This window comes from Typopeltis vanoorti, chromosome 17, assembly GCF_054136105.1.
Source record: "Typopeltis vanoorti isolate ZY-2024b chromosome 17, IOZ_Tvanoo_1.0, whole genome shotgun sequence".
In the NCBI taxonomy this organism is placed as follows: Eukaryota; Metazoa; Arthropoda; class Arachnida; order Uropygi; family Thelyphonidae; genus Typopeltis; species Typopeltis vanoorti.
This window is the reverse complement of record NC_143565.1, coordinates 14,149,425-14,171,250: the sequence shown is the minus strand read 5'-3', so window position 1 is coordinate 14,171,250 and position 21,826 is coordinate 14,149,425. Positions and strand designations below refer to the sequence as shown.

The following is a 21,826-nucleotide window of genomic DNA, read 5'->3' as shown; positions in this document are numbered from 1 at the left end:
AATTAGCTAATTTTGTTTTTATACAATTCACCTGTGAGAAAATTCGCTCCACGCATGCAGATGAATGCTGCAGAATAGTAAGATTTGTCATAAAATATGACAGTGTCACTAGGCTCGGGTCACTAGCAACTTTTGAGTCCAAGATTCGTTTTGCAACAATTGCTGTCTTCTTCGAAGACAAATCTTTTCTTTATTTGCGAACTAAGTTCCACAAGAACCTTTAAACAATCATTTTTAAATCTCAACAAAATAGAGTTATCTTCGAAAGGGTTTCTAATTAAGTCCGCCATTGCTCTACCACCGAAATAAACATCATTGACATTTTTATAGTTGTTTTGGTTTCTTGGATCAATTTCTGTTAATTTAGCTGTTCTTAAAATCTCATCTTTAACGAAGCAACTAAGTAAATTGAGATATTCTGTTGATACATTTAGGAATATTAGTGTAACCTGAAATGCTCTGATTGAAAATCTATATTAAGTGTATTTTTTCAAGAATATACTGAAGGAAAAAAAAGCATTGGTCTGGTTCCAAGGTCAGTAAGTGTATCATATTTTTTTTTGGCATTGTCAATTTTATCTGTCCTTGATTCATTTTGAAAATATAGAACTAATACATCATACTGTTCTAAAATAGTTGATACCACTTTTGCCCTCGACAGCCACCTGGTTTGAGCAAGTTTGGGAATTTTATGTGTAGCTATATCAGCAGCTTCTTGAATGAGTACAAAATCTCTTTGCCGCTTAGCACTGCGGGAGAAGTAGGAGGTTAAATCCTTTAGAAAAGCTTCTAAGTATGAGGGTAAAACACTGACTGCATGCAAAGCCGTATTCATGGGTGTGCGAACTGTGCGGTGGCACAGGGCCCCGCAAAGCGCCAAAAATTGAAAAAAGAAAAACAATTAATTTTTTTTAATTATTATATAAATTGATATTGTAATTATTATATAAAAATATTATCATATAGAAAAATATATGTATATAATTTTACAACCAGCTATTGTTGTTATAGTAAGCGAAATAAGATCGTAGCACTAGAGCGGTAGTATTTGAAACTCCTCTAAGATATATAACAATATCGTACAACATAGTGTTAAATAGATAAAAGTGCATTTTAAAACAGGTGATTTTAATAATTTTAAGGAGTTTTTTTATTTTAGTTTATGATTTTATGAACAAGTAAGTATATACACGTACTGTCATGGCAATTTTGTTATGTGACATTACTTGCAAAACATCTTAAAAAATATATTTTGTAAACTGGTTTTAGGTTATCCGACATCAGAAAAAAAAAAAAAAAATCAGCTAACGCCTTTTTTTTTTTTTTTTTTTTTTTATTCCCGTATATACGGGAGTAGGCGAGGCCATTTAGCCCTATCTAACTTTTGGAGACTGATTGGGCAGTTCAATCTCCACTGGTACCCAATCAGAGACAGATGGCCCAAGGCTATCACTAATTAAGCGGTACGCAGTGAAGAGAGACGGCTCAAATGTGCCGCCATCTCGTGGTCTCTAACCCTAACACAATATATTTAATGTTTGAAATAATGTGGGTTCTACGATCGATTTTCTTGAGTTTACAGGACGAAAAACCCGAGTTTCCGGGAGGAAAAACCTGCTTGCCCGTGCCAGAGATCGACTAACTCGGGAACCAGTCGAAAAAAGGCTTAGAAAAATTTCCTCTAGTCGCCGACTAGACTCGAAACCAAGACTTCCTTCGTGCGGCCTAGCGGGGTGGTGTGCAAACGCCACATCCACTGAGCTACACAGATGTTGAGAAATGATGAGCTAAACCACATGTGATGATTCTATTATGGTTGACATCCCCCACATGTTCCTTCTGTCTTATTTCAAAACTTCTAGAAGTCTGACCAATGTAAGAAAGGCCACACATGCATGGAATTTCATATACTCCAGGACATTTGAAGAAAGGTACCTCATCTTTAGGTGATCTTAAGATTTGTCTGATCATGGTAGTTAGTTTAAAAACCACTGATGTTATGAGCTTTATATTCTCTTTACATGCAAACACATTTATTTTTTAACTAATTTTTTCCCTTTACTTAAATTTATGCTAAAGAGCATACTTGTTTATTTATGTGCATAAATATTTTTCATATTTGATTTAATTAATTAACAAGATCTTCTTCCATTTAAAATTTCCATAAAGGTTACTGACTTTCAGGGGCACCGCTTTTCCATTTCGCACAGGGCCACGCAAAACGTAGAAACGGGCCTGACTGCATGACTAGCGCACAGAGCATATGAATGACAAACGTAACCCATCACAAAAACAGATGGGACGTCATCTTTCAAGTTTCTGAAATCCACTGTTAACGCTCATCATGGAGGAACAGTTATCACTACCAAACCCAATGATATTGCTAAAGGGATTGCCATGATCCAGCAGAAGAGTTTTGACAGCACTGTAAAGACTTTTAGCACTTCCGTTCTTTACACATACTATATCTAGTAATGCATGAGCTGCATCTTTTTTATCTGTATCAAAATACCGTACAACAGCCAAGATTTGAGTGACGGAGATATCTGTACTCTCATCTATTATAATTGAAAATTTCTGATTCTTGCACATTTCGGTAAGTTGAGACTTTTCATGGAATGATATTCCATCCTGAATAACATAAGAAAGTTCAGTTTTCTTCATTGCCTACTTTCCAGCAATTTGGCTATCCGGAAATGCGCGTTTACACATCGTTACAAAATGATCAACATAAGAAAATGGGACGTTATGCTCAGAAAAGAAGCTACCAATTATTAACGCACTTCTGGCTAATTGTTTATCCTCTGTTGACGCTTGCTAATTAAGAAATTGAGTAATAACAGCTGTCAACTTAGCAGACTGATAATTACTTTTATGTTTGGCTGAATCTTTATGCTTTATTAGCGCAGATTTGTTTGCGTTTTTAACTGTACTATTACAACACTTACAGTAACTGTTGTAATAGGTTTCACGGTATAATAAGAACATAGATGGTTAAGAAAATAACTATTTATTAACTTAAAAGCTAATATTTCGCTGGTATTATATCCAGCATCTTCAGAGCACACAACACCAAGTTTGTTACAAGGGCAAGACAACCACAATCCGGTGGAACACAAGACTAAAGTCCTAATATGGCGCCATCTAGGTTAAAAAAAAAATTCAAAATTTTGAAATAGTAGTCCAAATGATAGAAAGTTTGAAAAAGTATAAATTAAAAAATAAAAGTAATAAATATTAATTTGGTCTTAGGATGACTGTCTCCCAAATCTTTGGTAGATTTATACAGCCATATTTGTTAAGGTTTGGAGTATGTTTTAAGGCTTCTGTGCAGTACTTTTGTTTCTTTCCAATTGATCCTGTGTGCAGGGGTATCCAAAGCATGGTCTGCCAGACCCGACTTACCATAGCGAAAGTGTCGGATATATTTTTTGTGTTCACTGAGGCGGATGTCCACATTTTTTCCTGTCTGTCCGTAGTAGGCTTGATGGCAAGAACAGGGCACTTCGTAGACACCTAGATGTGATAAAAGAGTGCATTTGTCCTTAGGTGAACGGATGAGAGTTGCTAATTTTATATAAGGTTTAAATACCGTGCGTAGTTGGTGTTTGTTAAGCACCCTAGATATCTTTTCAGATGTGCCTTTAATGTATGGGATGGTGATGGCTTTGTTGTAGTCTTCTGTGGTAGATAGAGGGGATTTATGGGTAGCATTTAGTATGTTATCTATTTTTTGGGGATTATAACCATTGATTAAGAAGGTTTGACGTAGGTGAGAAAGTTCAACAGTGACAGCAATGTCATTGGAACAGATTGCTCTAACTCTATGGGCTAGTGTTTTTAAGATACCATATTGTTGAGAAGGGTGATGGTGTGATTGTTTGTGTATCTCCCTGTATGTGTGGATTTTCTGAAAACCGAAGATAATAAGGAACCTTCTGGAAGACGTGTGATCAGTGTGTCCAAGAAAGGCAGGCAGTCATTGGCTTCTAGTTCCATGGTAAAGTGGATTTTAGGGTGCTGGCTACTTAGATGCACTAAATGTATTCAATGTGTCTGGGCCATGTGGCCAAATAGCAAACACATCGTCAACATAGCGTAGCCAGAGTCTAGGTTTGAGAGTGGCTGTGTTGATAGCTAATTTTTCCAGATGTTCTATGTAGAAGTTGGCTAAGGGGGGAAAAAGAGATGATCCCATAGCTGTCCCATCTAACTGTTTGTATATTTTCCCTTTCCATGTAAAATAACCTGCCTGTACTGTGAATTTAAATAGCTGAAATATATCAGGGGGAAATTGTGAATTTAGTAAGTTAAATGTTTCAATCAATGGCACATTAGTGAATAATGAGGTGATATCAAAACTCACCATTAGGTCTGAATTATTTAAGGTGTGGTTTTCTAAAATACGTTTTAGGTGGGTACAATTTTTAACAAAAGAGGGAGAATTGTTTGTGTAAGTGATTAGTAATTTTGCTAAATGTTCAGCTGGTTTATATGTAGGACTGTTTACACTATCTACAATAGGACGCAAAGGTGTACCTTGTTTGTGTATTTTAGGAGCACCATATATTCTGGGTGCTTTAATGTGCATGGGTTTGAGTTTTTTGACAATTTCTTTAGGCCAGGAAGTGATTTTGTTCAGTAACTTGCCTTATTATTTTGGGAGTTAGTGGGATCTCGATCTATGATTTGATATGTAGACCGGTCTTGGAGCAGTGCATGCATTTTGCTTTCATATTCTGTTGTATCCATTACTACAGTGGCGTTTCCTTTGTCTGATTTGGTTATTGTAATGTGGTTATTATTGCGTAGTTCTTTTAGAGCTATTATTTCTTTATGTGGGATATTATTTTTGGGAGGCTTAGAATGGATAAGGATATTGGCCACGTCTAACCTAATATTATTTGCTACGGCTGGAGGCAAGTGGTAAATCCCACGTTTAACCGAAGCCATTATTTTGGTTTTAGGCACATCTTTTAAAGTAACGGCAAAATTGTGTCCAAGACTTAATGCACTCGTGGCCTTTTTGGATAAGGTTGTCGATGATAGGTTCACAACGACGCCATCTTGATGAAAATGCGGCCACTGTGTAGCACTGCGTTGCTGGAGGATTTCAAATTTTTTCCCGTGTCGATTTTTAACTATAGCAAATTCTTTATTGGCTGTAGAGTCGGAGATTCTATCCAAAATATCCCATAGCTGCGGGTTCAAAATGTCAGATAATGTATCACGAAGTACACTGATCGAGGAATTTATTTTTGAAAGTTCTCGGCGAGTGGCGTATACCTGTTCCCGTAATTGTGCTAAACTCGCTCTTTTATAAATACGTTGGGCTTTGGCCGAGTGAAACTTTTTCCTAATTTTTATACAGTTTGGTATCTCGGCACCTTTTTAAGAAGGCTAACCTGTTCACTTGCCGCGCCAATTTTACTTTCCACTTACCGTATTGTCGTGCTTTACGTACGATGTTATCTCCGTGAAGAATATTTATACGCGTGGATAGGCTTATGTGTTCATCAGACATGTTGTAATAGGTTGCACGGTATAATAAGAACACAGATGGTTAAGAAAATAACTATTTATTAACTTAAAAAAGCTAATATTTCGCTGGTATTATATCCAGCATCTTCAGAGCACATAACACCAAGTTTGTTACAAAGACAAGACAACCACAATGCGCTGAACAGTGGGGCTAGTTAAGTGATTGCAGCGTGCAACACAAGACTAAAGTCCTAATATGGCGCCATCTAGGTTAAAAAAAATCAAAGTTTTGAAATAGTAGTCCAAATGATAGAAAGTTTGAAAAAGTATAAATTAAAAATAAAAGTAATAAATATTAATTTGGTCTTAGGATGACTGTCTCCCAAATCTTTGGTAGATTTATACAGCCATAATTGTTGAGGTTTGGAGTATGTTTTAAGACTCTTGTTGATTCCAGGAACAACCTCTCTGACTTGTAAAAGCTTCTGCGAGTACATTTGTTTCTTTCCAATTGATTCATGTGTGCAGGGGTATCCAAAGCATGGTCTGCCATACCCGACTTATCATAGCGAAAGTGTCGGATATATTTTTTGTGTTCACTAAGACGGATGTCCACATTTCTTCCTGTCTGTCAGTAGTAGGCTTGATGGCAAGAACAGGGCACTTCGTAGACACCTAGATGTGATAAATGAGTGCATTTGTCCTTAGGTGAACGGATGAGAGTTGCTAATTTTAATTAGCAACTCTGAGCTAATTAACAAACACCAACTACGCACAGTATTTAAACCTTATATAAAATTTATGAACCTTATGAACACATAAGCCTATCCACGTGTATACTTACAGTAACTGGTATCTTTGTTGTTCACGTCTTGCTGCAGCCAATCTTTTAATTCAGGATATTTTAACCAATCTTCTTTAAATGCTTAAGAATACCACTTCTGTTTTTTCTTTGATGGCTCCATATGGTTGGATTGGAAGTACCATAAATATGAAAATAAGTAAAAATATCGATAATTTAAACAATTTGTCAAACACTGTCCTACTAGAGGTTGCGCTTGATAATAATTTATAATTATTATCATGCGCCCTCTATCAATTATTCAATAAGGAAAAAATTAAATGAAAACAGGAAAATATGTCTTCTCCAAGTAATAATATTTATCGCGTGTTACTAGCTAGTGTCAATTTTGTGGGTACGTTTTATGTATTTTGTCTACTGGCAGCCGTGCTTGAAGGATATGTCACCACTTAACAGGGGTGGTCGGCACGCTTTGACCATACATTGTTTTCTCGTGCTTAAAAATTTATCGCCAAATGAGTAATCCTAATAAAACACAACGAGCCTATGAATTCAACAACGATTGGGAGGAAGATTAATGCTTTATCCAGGGTAAAGATAAATCTTTTTGCTTTTTTGCGATGGTTTAACTGAGTTGTATAATAAATGTTGCATGTGTCTTTATCCTAATTTCATAGTTAATTAATTTGTTAATTGTTATCATTTGATATGATAATGTTGGTAGCTGGATGGGAATCAATCGTTCAATGCTGTTGGCACACTCTCCCTCGATGAGGCTTTGGAATCCCTGGAGGTGTCACATAATAATAACAATAATAATGTTAAGCAAGAAGACATTTTCATATAAAAAATATTGGTGCCTTCCACTCTCTTCCCAATCTCGAATACACCTGTGACCACAACCAGGTTGAGAATCCCTGCCTTATATAGATTACTCGATGCCTTTTTAACCTTATCTGAGTGGGAGTTCGATCTTTACAGGTAGCCAGTCAGAGCTAGCCAGCCCAAGACTATCGCTAATTGTAAGCGGCAACCAATGAAGAGACAGGGAAACAAATTCTGCCATCTCTTGATATCTAACTTTAACACAATATGCTGTCTGAAATGTTTACACCATCGATTTTCTTATAGTTTATGGGATAAAAAACCTTACTTTCTAGGAGAAAAAAAAACTTTGCTTGTGCAAAGGTTTTTTTTCAGAGATCGACTAACTCGGGAACCAGTCGAAGAAAGACTTAGAAACAGTTCCTCCAGTCTGTGACTAGACTTGAACTATCTTCAATATCTTGTAAAAATATCTTCTAACGTCTATCTATGGGTGGCCTAGCACGGAAGATGCAAGCGTCACCACTGAGCTAAACAGGCCTCCTCCTCTTGTTATTATTAATTTATTATATATTATTTATAGTAACGATTATGATTTCTTCTTAGTTTTATATCATCGTATTTCCTTTCTAGAGAAAACAAAACATATTTGCGGTTCTTTTTGGACAGTAACATGATAGTGTATACTTACAAACCCAAGTACGAGGTAAGGATGTTTTATATTCTTCTGAATTTTAATTTATTTATAATAATGAGTGTAGAAATCAAGGTTGCTTAATAAAGTATTAAGTATTATCGAAGACCGGAATTATGCGAGATTTCCAATTTCCTTTAATTAAATAAGAAGCCATAAGTGCCCCTCTTGCCAAAAAATATAGACATGCGTATAATAACTAACACTCATCGCTGCTATGTGTACGTGTTGGGAGGAAAGTAGATAAGAAAGAAGATGGAACATGCTATCTTAGACATCTTGTTCTACTTGTTGAACTAGAGCAGAGAGAACTGTTCCAAAAAGAAGACTGGATGGAATGAAAGAAGAACAAAAATTCCATTCCATGGATTGGTTGGAGAATAAATGGATTTTGTCTAGCAGCTGCTCGCATTCCTACAGTCGTAGAAAAATAAGTGGAATTACTGTGATCAGTTTATTCAACCGAACATTGTCTGTTAAAATACCAATCAAAAGACATAAGGCAGAAAGAATGAGTCTGTGAAAGAGGGAGAAAGTCAACGTTTAAGTCATCACCAGTGTGCAAGTCATTAGTAATGGAGGAGACTGAAGCTTATAATATTTGAGCACTAAACATTTTGTTAAATAAAGAGAAGAATAGAATATATTTATCATCATCGAAATTATGATTTGAGGTCAGCGAGAGATCATTTATTTAGAGAGAGAGAGAGAGAGAGAGAGAGAGAGAGAGAGGAACGTGAACCAAAAAAAAAAAAAAAAAATCCATCCGAGGGTTGTAGTGAATGATCAGAGAAGATACGGGAAATACTTTACACACACACACACACACACACACACACACACACATTACTAAAGCATATAAATATTCAACACACTACCTTTAACAATAAGAAATGAAACAAACCCAGATAAATACAAAAAAAAAAAAAAACTCGAATGAAAGAATATTCATTTTCACACAGAAATGAGGAAGCTCTGTTCAAAATAATTGCATGAATGATTGGTTTTAGCATATTGGTATTAAAAAGATCCAGTTTCAGGTGTAAAATATAAAATAATTAAATGCTATTTAACTAAATTGTTTAATTTTGTTCTTAATTAATAATATGCAAATTTATCTGTACATATTGGCATGTTTCCTGCGATATTATTATATTATATATATTATATGTATATTATATACGTATGTGTATATATGATGATGTTACAAAACAACCTGGCCGAGCTGTTGTTCTTAGGTTACACATGAGTGTTCAAAAATTTTTACTTGAATATGAAGCTTACAATAAAAAAAAATTTAAAAAAATATTACTTTACAAACACATTCAGAAATATGACTGGTTCAGAGTTAAGCATTTTTCCATTGTTCATTGCGTAAATATAATTATTTGCTCTACTTAATATTCTAGCTTCAATTTTAATAACAAATATATATTTTTAGAGAGAAATAGGCTGGTTTATATGGCCACAACAATATAAAAATGAAAACCGACTAGTGTCGCTACAGATACTTGCGCCTTCTTTTTGATTAAGTAGAACAAAAACACAATGAAAGGCTAACATGAACTATAGCATTACTAATATACAAAACATGTAGGAACCATTACAACATCAATTGAAACGGAGCCTGAGAGCTGGACGAGTTTGCTATTATTCAGCATTATGTGTAAATAATTGGCCGAAAAGTTAAAATCGGACAAGCGGAAAGATCTATTAAGCGAATTCCAGTTATCACACAGGATCGATACTTGATTCCTATTCAGTGTGCCTTGTGAACCATGTTAGATTGTTTTATGTTGCAAGTAATGAAGTTCTTCTCTATTTAATTCTTGGAGCTCTTATCCCATTTACTGTTATGATGTGTGTGTGTGTGTGTGAGAGAGAGAGAGAGAGAGAGAGAGAATGAAAAGCTAGGCCGCTCGAGCTGTGTTCTCTGTTGTTATTAACGTGTCCAATATGTTCTTTCTGTCTAATTTTCAAACTTCTAGACGTCTACCCTATGTAAGAAAAGCTGTAAGAACATGGAATATTATAAACTTTTGGATGCTTGTAGAAAGGGTTATGGTCTTAAGGCAACGAAATAAATCTCGTGTAGTTAAAATGGACTTGAAAACCACTTCAAGTCCATTCTAGTCCTTTATGTCATGAAATTTGATTAGCGATCTTGAGCGGAAGGCTACCAAAGTAAGGGATGCAACCAGAAGTTCTGTAGTAAACGGATCTAAAGAAAAAGTTGAAATCAATGCACCCTTTAACTAAGCGACTATATGGAGCACCCAAGGTGCATAAGGCGGACACCCTCTTAGGCTGATCGTAGATAATATTAGTTCGCTTACTTATCTTTTAGCAAAACATCTTGCCAAGCTTCTAAAGGACCAAATAAAACATACGGACTACTTCATTAAAAACTCTCAACACTTTGTACAAAAACTTTGGGAAATTTCCATCTTGCCATTCTAGATAGTCTAGATATTGTATTTTTGTTTACCAATTTTTCGATAAATGAAGTCATGGAACTTAGAGAATATTTTCCCTTCTGATACCTCTTTATTCTTCAGACATTGTCGCCACTCTATTTCGGATGGAATGAGAAAATTCAAGCAGCTGTTCGGTCTAGCAATGGGATGCACTCTGTCTCCTCCATGTGCTGACTTGTTCATGGTAAACCAGGAAAAACGTTTTCTCATATCTAAAAATAACAAACAAATCTTCAATTTGGTGAAGATATTTAAAAGACGTCTTTAACATCTGGAAATAGTGTTGCCGAGTTGCATGATTTTCTTTCGTTTTTCAGCCCTTTCCACCAAACATAAAATTCACTTTTGAATCCACATTCATCCATATATTACAAAAACTACTGCAATTATTATTCATACGTTCATAAAGGGGGCGATCTCTATCACAAGAGATGAAGAAAAACCAAAGAATGAATTACAGTCTTTACTCGAACTACTTGAGTACAGCAGATATTCTAAGAAAATCGTAAATATATTATTCTCCACTCCTGCTGCACAACAAAATCTCTACAGAACTTCCGTTTCCATCCCTTATATTGGTAGACTTTCGCTGAAGATCGCTAATCATTTCCAATCTCATGACATAAGAGTGGCCTCCCATCCCATTTTAACTACACGAGATTTACTTCGTTCGCCTAAAGGCCTCAATCCTTTCTACGCACATCCTGGAGTTTATAATAGTCCATGTTCTTGCGGATCTCTTACACAGCACAGACATCTAGAAGTATTATATTGCAAACTAGTCGATTTCCATTTTTAGATTGTTATGGTGAAATATGATTGATTTTTTACTGGCTGAAAGTCTACATAATCATCAAATATATATTTAAATAAAGTTGTTTTCCTATTATGTTGGATTCGAATTATAGTATGATTAATATTATAAAGAAATATATTTTGGGAGACGATGACATGCGTCTGAAAATACACGCATTCAATAGAGAAAAATGTATTTGGGAAGTAGTGTGTTAATGGAATAGTTGAGTGTGTAGAATAACCCCAGAATAATATTAGCTGTGACTTGTTCTTTTATTTTTAAGAACAATATTTTTATTTTATTTTTATTTTTGGGAGTACCAGGGGCCATCCATGGAAGCTTGGTAAGAGTGTGGTTAGCAAGGGTGTTAGAGCTAGGTTTTTTACTTGGAGAGTGGTAAATGAGTGGAATATGCTGCCAGAATCTGTTGTGGGTGCCATGACTGTAAATGAGTTCAAGGTGAAGTATGATAGATACTCTGTGAATGTTGAATAGTTGTTCTTGACATGATGTTGGGCTTCCCTCGATGAGTCTAAGGACTCCTTGGAGCTGCCCGTAATAATAATAATAATAATAATAATAATAATAATAATAATTTTTATCTAACGACTGAAAATGTTCTGAAAACTGATTGCATGTAAATTTGACTGATACTCTTTAGCCACTTTTTTTATTTAATATTAAAATAATGTATGAGATTAAACTTCTTGTTTCTGCAATTAAATTGTCTCATATTTTTGTTTTTTATTTACAGAGAATAGAAATTTTAAGCTATATTGGTGGCTATATTGGAGTTTGGCTTGGAATATCGTTGATCGCAATCTTCGATTTTTTGGAAAGTTTGTTCTTGGTGCTGACATACTGTATTCGCAGCCGATTTCCAAAACGACCAAGAAAAAAAGAGAACCCTCCAGTTATGATTAGAACACCATCAATGATAGAAGAGACATTTTCAGGTGCTGGACTCCGAAAACTGTCAAAGAGAGATGGAAGTTTTCCAAATGCTTCAAATATAAATGGTTATAAAGATTAAGAAAACTCTTCTTTCTTCAAATATCCGTGCACTTAAAGCTGAGGAAAACTAATGACAACAATTTTTTCATGCACTTACGGCTTATAATTTTGTAATATAATCAGAACCACCTCATATGCCTAGTAACGAAGAAATTCTTCAGATTCAGGAAGATCTCTTGCGATCTAGATGTGCAAACCTCTAGACTCAGTTGATGATTCATTTATCCACTGACAGTTGGCATTATGGAGATATGAAGTTGTACTTTTCTAAACAGCAAACTTCCCATCTTAGGAAATATTAGGCACTCGCTGATACATTTCCTAACAAAGATATATTTTCGTATTACGCCATTTCACAACATTTATGTAAACTTAGCAGAACCCATGTGATTTATACTTTAAGTTCACCAAGATTTTGTAGTTTTGAGAACATATTCTAGCTCAATTGCTTTCACTCTAACCAGTTTGCGAGTAAATTAGCTTTAGCGAGTGAAACTAATAGTTTCACTCGCTAAAGACGTTACTTCAACCTGAACAGCTGTTAACCTTATACAAATCACAAGTTCGCCCAGCTATTGAATACTGCTCTCACATATGGGCCCCTAAAAGCTTTCTCAAAATGCTTGACTCATTACAGAGGAGAGCAATTAGATTATTAATGACCCATCTTTTAACAACCCCCCCCCCCCCACTTTCGCACAGGCGTTTGGTTTCCACAAAATATTCTACAAATATTTCCATGGGAAATGTTCATTTGAAATAGCATCAATAATTTCCCCAATTAGTACTAATTAGCTCTTTGGAACACGTGCAGCTACTGCTCAACATCCCTTCACAGTGCACCTTGAAACAGACGGAAGAAGTTTCTTTTCCTCTTCCTTCATCCCTGCAACTGCTGTATTGTGGAACAGTCGTCTCCCTGTTGTATTTCAAAAGGAATACAATATACAGTCATTTAAATCAAATCTAACAAGATCCTCCTCAACCCACTACCCTTATATGGAACTAATGTACTATATGTTCATCAACCAACCTCTCGTCTATTGGCTCAAAAAAAAAAAGAAGATAAAAGAAGACAATTTATGGAATTCGCATAACAAAGTATAAAATACATAACAGGAAATCCCATATATATGTAGGAGCCCTGGCAACCCTAACAAGATAACATTCTGATGTGAATGTCGATAAAGTGGGGCGTGTGAGGGTAAACACAATTCGAATTTATTATTCATATTCATATTATTATTATTTTTATTAAGAGAGACTTCCAGAGAGTAAGGGACTCATCGAGGGAGGCCACATACTACACGCACCAGCTATCATACTTATTCTTGAATTCATTAACACTGCTTGCGCTCACAACATCCAATGGCAATCCATTCGAATCACGCACCACCCCCTGAGAGAAAAATATAGCCCTCGCCCCCTTCTTAGCATTCATTCTCAGCTTCCAAGGATGCCCTCTTGTCCTATCCCCACACTCCATAAATTGAAAAATTCAATCAATTGAAATCCTGTACGACTTTTCAGAAATTTGTAAGTCTCAATCATATCACCCCTCTTTCTCCTGTTTACTAGTGTCTGCAGTCTACAAATTCTCAATCTGTCTTCATAATCAGTATTCCACATTCCTGTTATCACTTTTAACACTCTCCTGTGCGCTCTCAACAGTGTATCAGAATAACAACGGAAGCCAAGAGACCAGACCGGGCTACAATAATTCACGTGAGCTCTTATCAAGGCCTTGTATGGAGGCGAAATGATATCCTTATCTTTATTATTATTATTATTACATGACACATCCAGTGAGTCCAAAGAGATTTATATGTGAACGTTCGTTTAAGCATTGCAATTATCTTTTGAGTTGTAGTTGCAATCTTTGCCTGATGACTCCCTGAACTTCAACTTCCTGTCTACTAACATTTGAAGATCCGTAGCCTTATCAGTTTCTTCTAGCACATAATCCCACCAATATAATACGACATTGGATATCTGGATCACGCTGAAGTGAATGACTTTACATTTACTGACATTGAACTGACACCCGTTTTCTCATATCCACAGTTCCAGCCTATTGAAATCATTCTGCAAGTACTGCATATCAGCAGCATTCCTGATAACCCTACCTATCTTTGCATCAACAGCAAACAGCTCTGTGTCGCTTGTCAAATCCATACCAATGTCATTAATGTATAGATTGAATAGCAGTGGACCAAGCACAGATCCTGGTAGTACACCACTTGTTACCTTAAATCTTGCGGACTCAGATCCCCCCTTATACCACTTTTGATATCTGTCAGTCAGCCATCCTGTTATCCATGCTAATGTTGTACAACCCAAACCCATTTTTTTCCAATTTCTGTAACAGTCTATCATGCTGTATTCGGTCAAAAGCCTTAGCAAAATCCGAAAGTATCATGATGTATCCATTCCCCTTGTCTAGTTCAATGGTGACATTGTTATAGAATAAAAAATACAAACTTATTTAATACTGACCATTTACAAACATCTTACGTTATAGCCTACCAGTTTCGCCAGCAAAGTGTCTGGCTTTTTCAAGGCGTTTACGGAAAGACATAAAAATTAGTAAATGCAAATTGAAAGGAACATAAAAACGTTGTAAACAAACTAGTAACTAAGGTAACACTTTCGCGTGACAGAGACTGAAAGGACTTATTGTTCTTATTCGTTATCACGCATGCGTGTTTGTTGTAAATGTGTAATGTGATTACTGGCTAGCTGTAGTTCAGATGGATTTAGAGAGAGAGAGGATCAGGTTTTCCACGAACTGTTTAGGATGGTACCCTGATATCTGTTGAGGTTTCCTGTTATTAACACTATTGCGACTTCCTTGAATAAACGGTATCTGTATTCGTCATCCAGATATGTTTGTCTGATGTAGGCAAGACCACAGGAGCAAGGAATGTAATATATTCCTGGATATTTATAGAATGGCACCTTATCTTTCGGAAATCGTAAAATCTGTCTGATGCTGGTGGTTGGTTTGAAGACCACTCTAATGTTGTAGGGTTTTAGTATTCTGGCTGTTTGATAAGAAATTGACCTGATGAAAGGGATCACTACAGTAGAAATGTGCTGGGAGCTTGATTCTTCTTCTCTGGGGTTGTCACCGTATAGATATTTTTGATGATGTTTGGAGGATATCTATTTTATGATAATGTGTTGGCTATTAGTGAGAGTTTTTAAAAAAGTATCTTCTGTGTACCCTCCTCTTCTGATATAAACTTTCTGGTCCTATTTTTCAACATGTGGATAATGCTCAGTTTGTGTGTCTTGTGATGGTTTGAAGTATAATGAAGATATCTTCCAGTGTCTCTAGGCATTCTGTAAATAGGTAATTTGACACTATTTGATTGTTTCTTTATCAAGATGTCTAAAAAATGCAGTTCACTGTTGTTTTCCACTCTCGGAGTGAATTTTATCTTGTTATGTATTGAGTTGCTTTTATTCACAAACGATTTTATGTTTTCTAAGCTGCCTTCCCATATAATGAAAATATCATCAACATATCTCCACCATATAGATGGCCTAGGGGAGATTGCGGAGAGAATTTCTTTTTCAAGTTTTTCTAGGAAAATATCTGCACAAGATGGTGATAGTGGGCTTCCCATTGCTAGGCCTTCTGATTGTTGGTATATAGTGTTGTTAACCTTGAAGAAATTAGACTGAAGGCAGTGTCTAAACATCTGTGTGATGGCTAGAGGAAAGAGATCTTGGATGATGTTTATAACCTCTTCTGCTGGTACATTGGTGAAAAGGGATACAACATCTAGACTGGCTAGCATGACTTTTAAGATCCCCAAAAGATAAGGTGCCATTCTACAAATATCCAGGAGTATATTACATTCCTTGCTCCTGTGGTCTTGCCTACATCAGACAAACTTCATGGAGTTTAGAAATCAGACAAAAAGAACATGTTGATGATGAAAACGACAACAGAAGTATCTCTTCCAGCTTAGCACATCATTTCTGTATCTAACCACACGATAGAGTGGCAAAACAGCTCCATGCCGTATCTGGATGACGACTACAGACATCGTTTATTCAAGGAAGCCACAATAGTGTTACTAACCAGTTGAAACCTCAACAGATATCAGGGTACCATCCTAAACAGTTCGTGGAAAAACCTGATCCTCTCTCTCTAAATCCATCTGAACTACAGCTAGCCAGTAATCACATTACACGTTTACAACAAACGCGCATGCGTGATAATGAATAAGAACAATAAGTCCTTTCAGTCTCTGTCACGCGCACGTGTAACCTTAGCTACTAGTTTGTTTACAACGTTTTTATGTTCCTTTCAATTTGCTTTCACTAATTTTTATGTCTTTCCGTAAACGCCTTGAAAAAGCCAGACACTTTGCTAGCGAAACTGGTAGGCTATAATGTAAGATGTTTGTAAATGGTCAGTATTAAATAAGTTTGTATTTTTAATTATCAAACGACCAAATATGTTTAATTTAAATTGTTATAGAATGTGAGCAAGTTGCTAAAACATGACCTTGCCTTAGTAAACCCATGCTGTTCATTGCAAAGTAAAGATTCACTGGCAACCCGTTTCTGAATGCGAGCCCTAACCAATTTTTCTGAAATCTTCATCACCATTCCTGAGATACTAATTGGTCGTTAGTTGGATATATCGGTCTTTGCACCATCCTTGTGCAATGGAATTACCACACATTCGTTCCATTCCTGCGGAATCTTCCCTGTTCTGAGACTTATATTAAACTGCCTGGACAAAAGAATAGCCAGTTCAGCTTGCTCTTTTAGCACACGTGCTGATATCCCATCAGTCCCTATTGCAGAATTCTTGTTTAATTTGTGCAACAGCTCTAATACCGCGTCCTCATACACCTGCGTTTCTTCATCCAGTGAAAAGTTAGCAGTGAGCTCAATATTGCGTACACCTTGTTGATAGCTTTTAGCAAAATGGGCACTCATTAGCTAAACAATCTCTTCTCGTCGGTAACCCTCACACCATCTGGATTTAAAACTGTTGTTCTTTCAAATTGATTCTTTCTTTTACCTGCAGCATATTGATAGAATTCTTGTGGGTTGTCTTTAGTACGCAGAGTCAGTTTCTTTTCATACTCAGACTTTGCTTTCCGTACAACAATTGTGACTATTCTAGCCTGCTGCTTATAACGTTCATAACGGATGTCATCCTTATAAACATGGTATTCCTTCCACATCGTCCTTTTCTTATGCTTAATAAGGTTACACATCCATTTGACTCCCACCCTATTTATTCTTTGAACTCTCGGGACACATTCCGATATCATATCATTTAAGTATTGTTTAAATGCTTCCCATACACCGTCGATATCCTTTCCATCCAGTAACCGATCCCATTCCACTGAACTCGGTGTACTCCTCAGTTGGTCATAATTTCCTGCTTTGTAGTTCGGCATGTAACCTCTTTTGAATGGAACATTCATAAACTTAGTCACTTCCAAAGTGAGTACCGCATGATCGCTGTCACCAACCGCAGTCTGAATAGTTACGTCTTTAATTGAAACGCCCTCTGACACTATAATCAAATCTAACACTTTTTACCTGGAGTTCTTTCTGTCACATGCTACTTGACGATGTTGTCCTGCAACAACTCAATAAATGCACTTTAATTCTTCTAATGAGATTCTGCTGCTACCCAATCAATATTTGAATACCTACAGTCTCTCATCTCTTTTCGCGCTCATCTTTTCTATTTGGTGATGCATTTTTTCATCACTAGCAACCGATCCACCAGGTATGTAACAACACTCCACTATATAATTGATCTTGTTAGATTCCACCTCACACCAGATGCCTTCAAACTCACTGCCACATGAAATACTGTTAGTAGTACTACTACAGTCATAGATCTCAACTCTAACTGGATTCAAGTCACTCGATATCATTAGCAGCACGTCCCCTCCTCTCCTATCCTCTCTATCCTTCCTAAAAATACTGTACCCATGAGAGTCGATACCAGTTAGTAGGTCTGATTCTGATAGCCAGGTCTCACTAATTCCTACAATCTGAGGTCGTAACATATTGACTAAGACAACAAACTCTATCCATTTATTTCTGATACTCCTAGCATTCGTGCACATACATAATAATCTGTTTGTTCTTTTGTATAGTCTTGTCTGCAATCTACTAACTGTGTCAGGTAGATTGCAGACAAGATGGCTTCTCTAATGCCTTACACATGTAGACATCTTTGCACACATTACGGGTTTGATGGAACACAAACCCGAAATTTCTCCTCGTCAACATTTTCATGACAAAGCTTATTCCCGTCATTAACACAGTTATATAACATTGTCGCTCTCACATTCACACCATTCCTCCCTTTATAATTTAGTTTCCCTGACTCTCTGTATTACGTATAATGCCAGTTATTAGTTTTTCTAGACTCCTGATACCTTCTAGACTCTTATAGAAATCCAATCTTCCCTCACACTCACTCCAAAGATCAAAAAACTTGCATCCATTCCTTCTACACAGCCATTTAATTGATTAAAAAAAATAAATAACATTAATTTCAAATTCAAAAAATTCATAATATGAATTGTTTGAATTTGAATGTGCAATATATACTGATTGCACATTCAATTTACTAGTAAAGAATAGCATTGTTACCATTTTTCTAATTGTTAAAAAATATTAAATAATCATCCTTTCTGGGTGATTTTTACCTTTTTTCAGTTATTATTGTATTTTCTTTCAAATAAATCTTTACATTCATCTTGTTGTCCTATTTACTTCGGTCCTTGCTAGCCTAAAAAGTGCAGGAGGCATTACGTCAAAGGACAAAGTTTCATTTAAGATATCTTAAAGACTATTGAAATTTCTTCAGAGGCCAAGGATTTCTGTTCTAAAGAAATTAGGAGCTTTAGGTTGTGAATTTATTTAAGACAACGTTCTCTGATGTCTAAAATATGACGTCAAATCTTATATCAAATATGACACAAAATGAATTTATTGAACTTTCCTTAATATCCAGATCTCCGAAAGTGATCAGACTTCGCTTCTTGGGATCAGACTCTGTCTTTCTTGGTACCTCCAGCCTTTCCCGGAATAAACACGTCCTAGTTAGAGCTTCTTCAGCATCCACGAAGATAGGTGTACTTTTCATCTTATGGCATTACTCATCAGTACGACTACAGTTTGGTTTCAGTTTTTTACATTCATGGAAGAAAGTGCAGGGGTTAAGGTGACCAGTTCAGCAGTAGATTGTCTATGGAATTACCTACAGAAAAGACGTTAATCGTTGCATTGGACAGTATTTGGTTGAACTGGCACCGATCATTTCTCCACTTTCAAGAATACGCTTCACGAGCACCAGTCCGTATTCTTATACTATTCAGTGTTCATTTGCTGTCCATCTCGAAACCTACCGAATCTGTTCTCATGCTCATTTTTCATTTCGTTTATTTTTGTCATTTGCAACTGTTCGCCTTATGTCTTCTCCAACACAAGACGACAACCTCCAGCTTTTTAAGAAGCATCTAAGTAGATTCCTTCTTTCTCCTTAATATCTTGTCTCGGAAACACATACGGCACTTTTATACCATAGACTTTGCAACTTTTCATGAGTTTGATATTAAAAAGAAGTTTTTTAATTCGGAATTCCTCATAGTTTTTAAAATAATATTTTACTGTGTTTAAGTCTGTGTTTAAAAAGGAGTGTTTTTAGGTATTTTTCTTACGTATGCACCAATCGTTTCTCCATTTCAAATACAAAAGTAATTCACTACTGACAGTTGGAGTTTGAAAAGTGTCATCCTGCTGATGTTCCAGTACCTCGGTATGCCATCTCTAGCACTTTTATATCCATATAAAATCGCCCACTGGATTTCTATTCTAGGGACAATACTCTGAATGAGAGAGAAAGTACCTCCTGAATACGTTCTCTATGCCTTTTTATTCACCAATGGGAGTAGCGTTACTCCCAGTCCCTAAAATTTTGGAAACTGGTTGGCACATTGTCACCGTAGAAGATTATTGCGATCTCTACGTACCATGCATGAATGGTGAAGATAAAATAAGGCAATATCTATTTATATATGATAGAGATTGGCTAATGCGGAGAACCGGCTGGAAAAAAATCTATTTCCATTCAAATTACCACGAGACTAAGAAACACACTGAAAACCTCATTTTCCATGAAATTTCTCAAATTTATTGAAATTTGAGAAATTCCATTTAATGTTTCATATTTGCAATTATTCTTTTGAAATTATAATTGCGTTATCACCAAGAAATATTCTGTTATTATATTTTTTTTAAATCGATTAAACCATCTTGTTTTTTACTTATATTTTGAAGACTTCTTTCAAGCCAATTCAGTTGATGTTTTCTACGTTCGTTTCTATTTTCACAGGGTTTTTTTGCTAATTTTCATATCAAATTTGTGACATTAATTGTTTTATTTTACTAAAGACACTTGAAGACTTGAAACATTAAAGAGGACAGTATAATCTTCATAAAAAGAAGAATTAAGAATATTTTATTAGTATATATCTTGGGATATCTTATTAGAACATTAACTGTACTTTCCTTAACGATATGATCCATTATTTAGGAAATCAAGTTGAAAAAGTAGTAGAAAAAGGAGTGATTTTCGGAATTTAAATAGTGGTAAAGACACACAATACCAGAGATTAGAGAACCACGAAACCTTAAGCTAGGGATGGTCAAGAAGTGAGAATTCTAAATTTGACATTCTCTGGTATAATGTATCAGTCGTAGTAATGCACAAGTGTCTCTCTTTTGGTAGAAGAAATCATAGAGAGAATAGTTTGAATAGTAGAGATTTGAAAAGGTTGCTGTCGCTAGTGGTTCAGGTTTAGTGAAGAACAGGAGGCCGTGGAAGTCGCATCAAACAAAAACGTCCATCACTGATTTTGTGTTTGGTGCAAACACAAAATCAGTGTTTGCACCAAACACAAACACGTTAGTGAAGTTGAAGTGATTTTTGGTCGGATTTTTTGACTTTTGCATTGATATTATTTTTCGAGGGAGATTTTTTAAACGCAGTGATAATATCATACCTATTTTTCTATAATAAACTCACTAAATCTACTCCTTTTTCGAAATGAAACCCACTAGCACTTGGTAGTCACTGGATATAAATGGAAGGCAGGTTTGTCTGTGATGAACAGTATCCTCGTTTAAGTCAAGCAGGTTTAGTCTTTAACAAATTGATAGAGGTCATCACTTTAGAACTATGAGTATGTCAGAAAGTCTTTTCACCTTGCTAGAATTGGTTAGCTTGGAAACATATCTCGGCAACTAAGGCCGATATTCATCATGTTAGTTAATTACATGTCCTGTGGTAGGTTAGCCTTCTTTTCAGCAATAAAACAACGATATTTTTAGGAGCATAATTCTTGTTTCCTTTTTATGAGATCCGAAAAGTTATTATGAAATTTTATTACGTCTTACATGGACTTCGAACCAAGGCAAGTCTTTCCAACCAACAGATAAATGTGGGAGTTATCCCAGTAATTGTGCTACGGAAGAGTTGCGATTAACGGACAACTAGCTCGTTATATTTGAGTAGACTTGTACAAGAAAATTGTAAGTAAATGTAAATGAGCAATTACTTTATCTACAATGATTTAGTTCTCAAATTTAAATTATAATACAAAGTAAGCCTGTTATTCTAGGAATAATTCATGGATATTAGCCCTTCTAATTAATCTCTCATCATCTGGTTCAAATGA

The 21,826-nt window shown here is 35.8% G+C and overlaps 1 protein-coding gene across 1 annotated transcript in view; it reads left to right on the top strand.

Annotated features, from left to right (window-relative positions):
* LOC150097173 (acid-sensing ion channel 1-like) overlaps positions 1-12,565 on the top strand; it is a 72,793-nt gene extending 60,228 nt beyond the window's left edge. Inside the window, exons 12-13 of the mRNA XM_090407332.1 lie at positions 7,742-7,814; positions 11,830-12,565. Of these exons, the coding sequence (XP_090263458.1) occupies positions 7,742-7,814; positions 11,830-12,108 (352 nt within the window). The 3' untranslated portion in view covers positions 12,109-12,565. The remainder of the gene's footprint in view (positions 1-7,741; positions 7,815-11,829) is intronic.
* Positions 12,566-21,826: the final 9,261 nt, after the last annotated feature.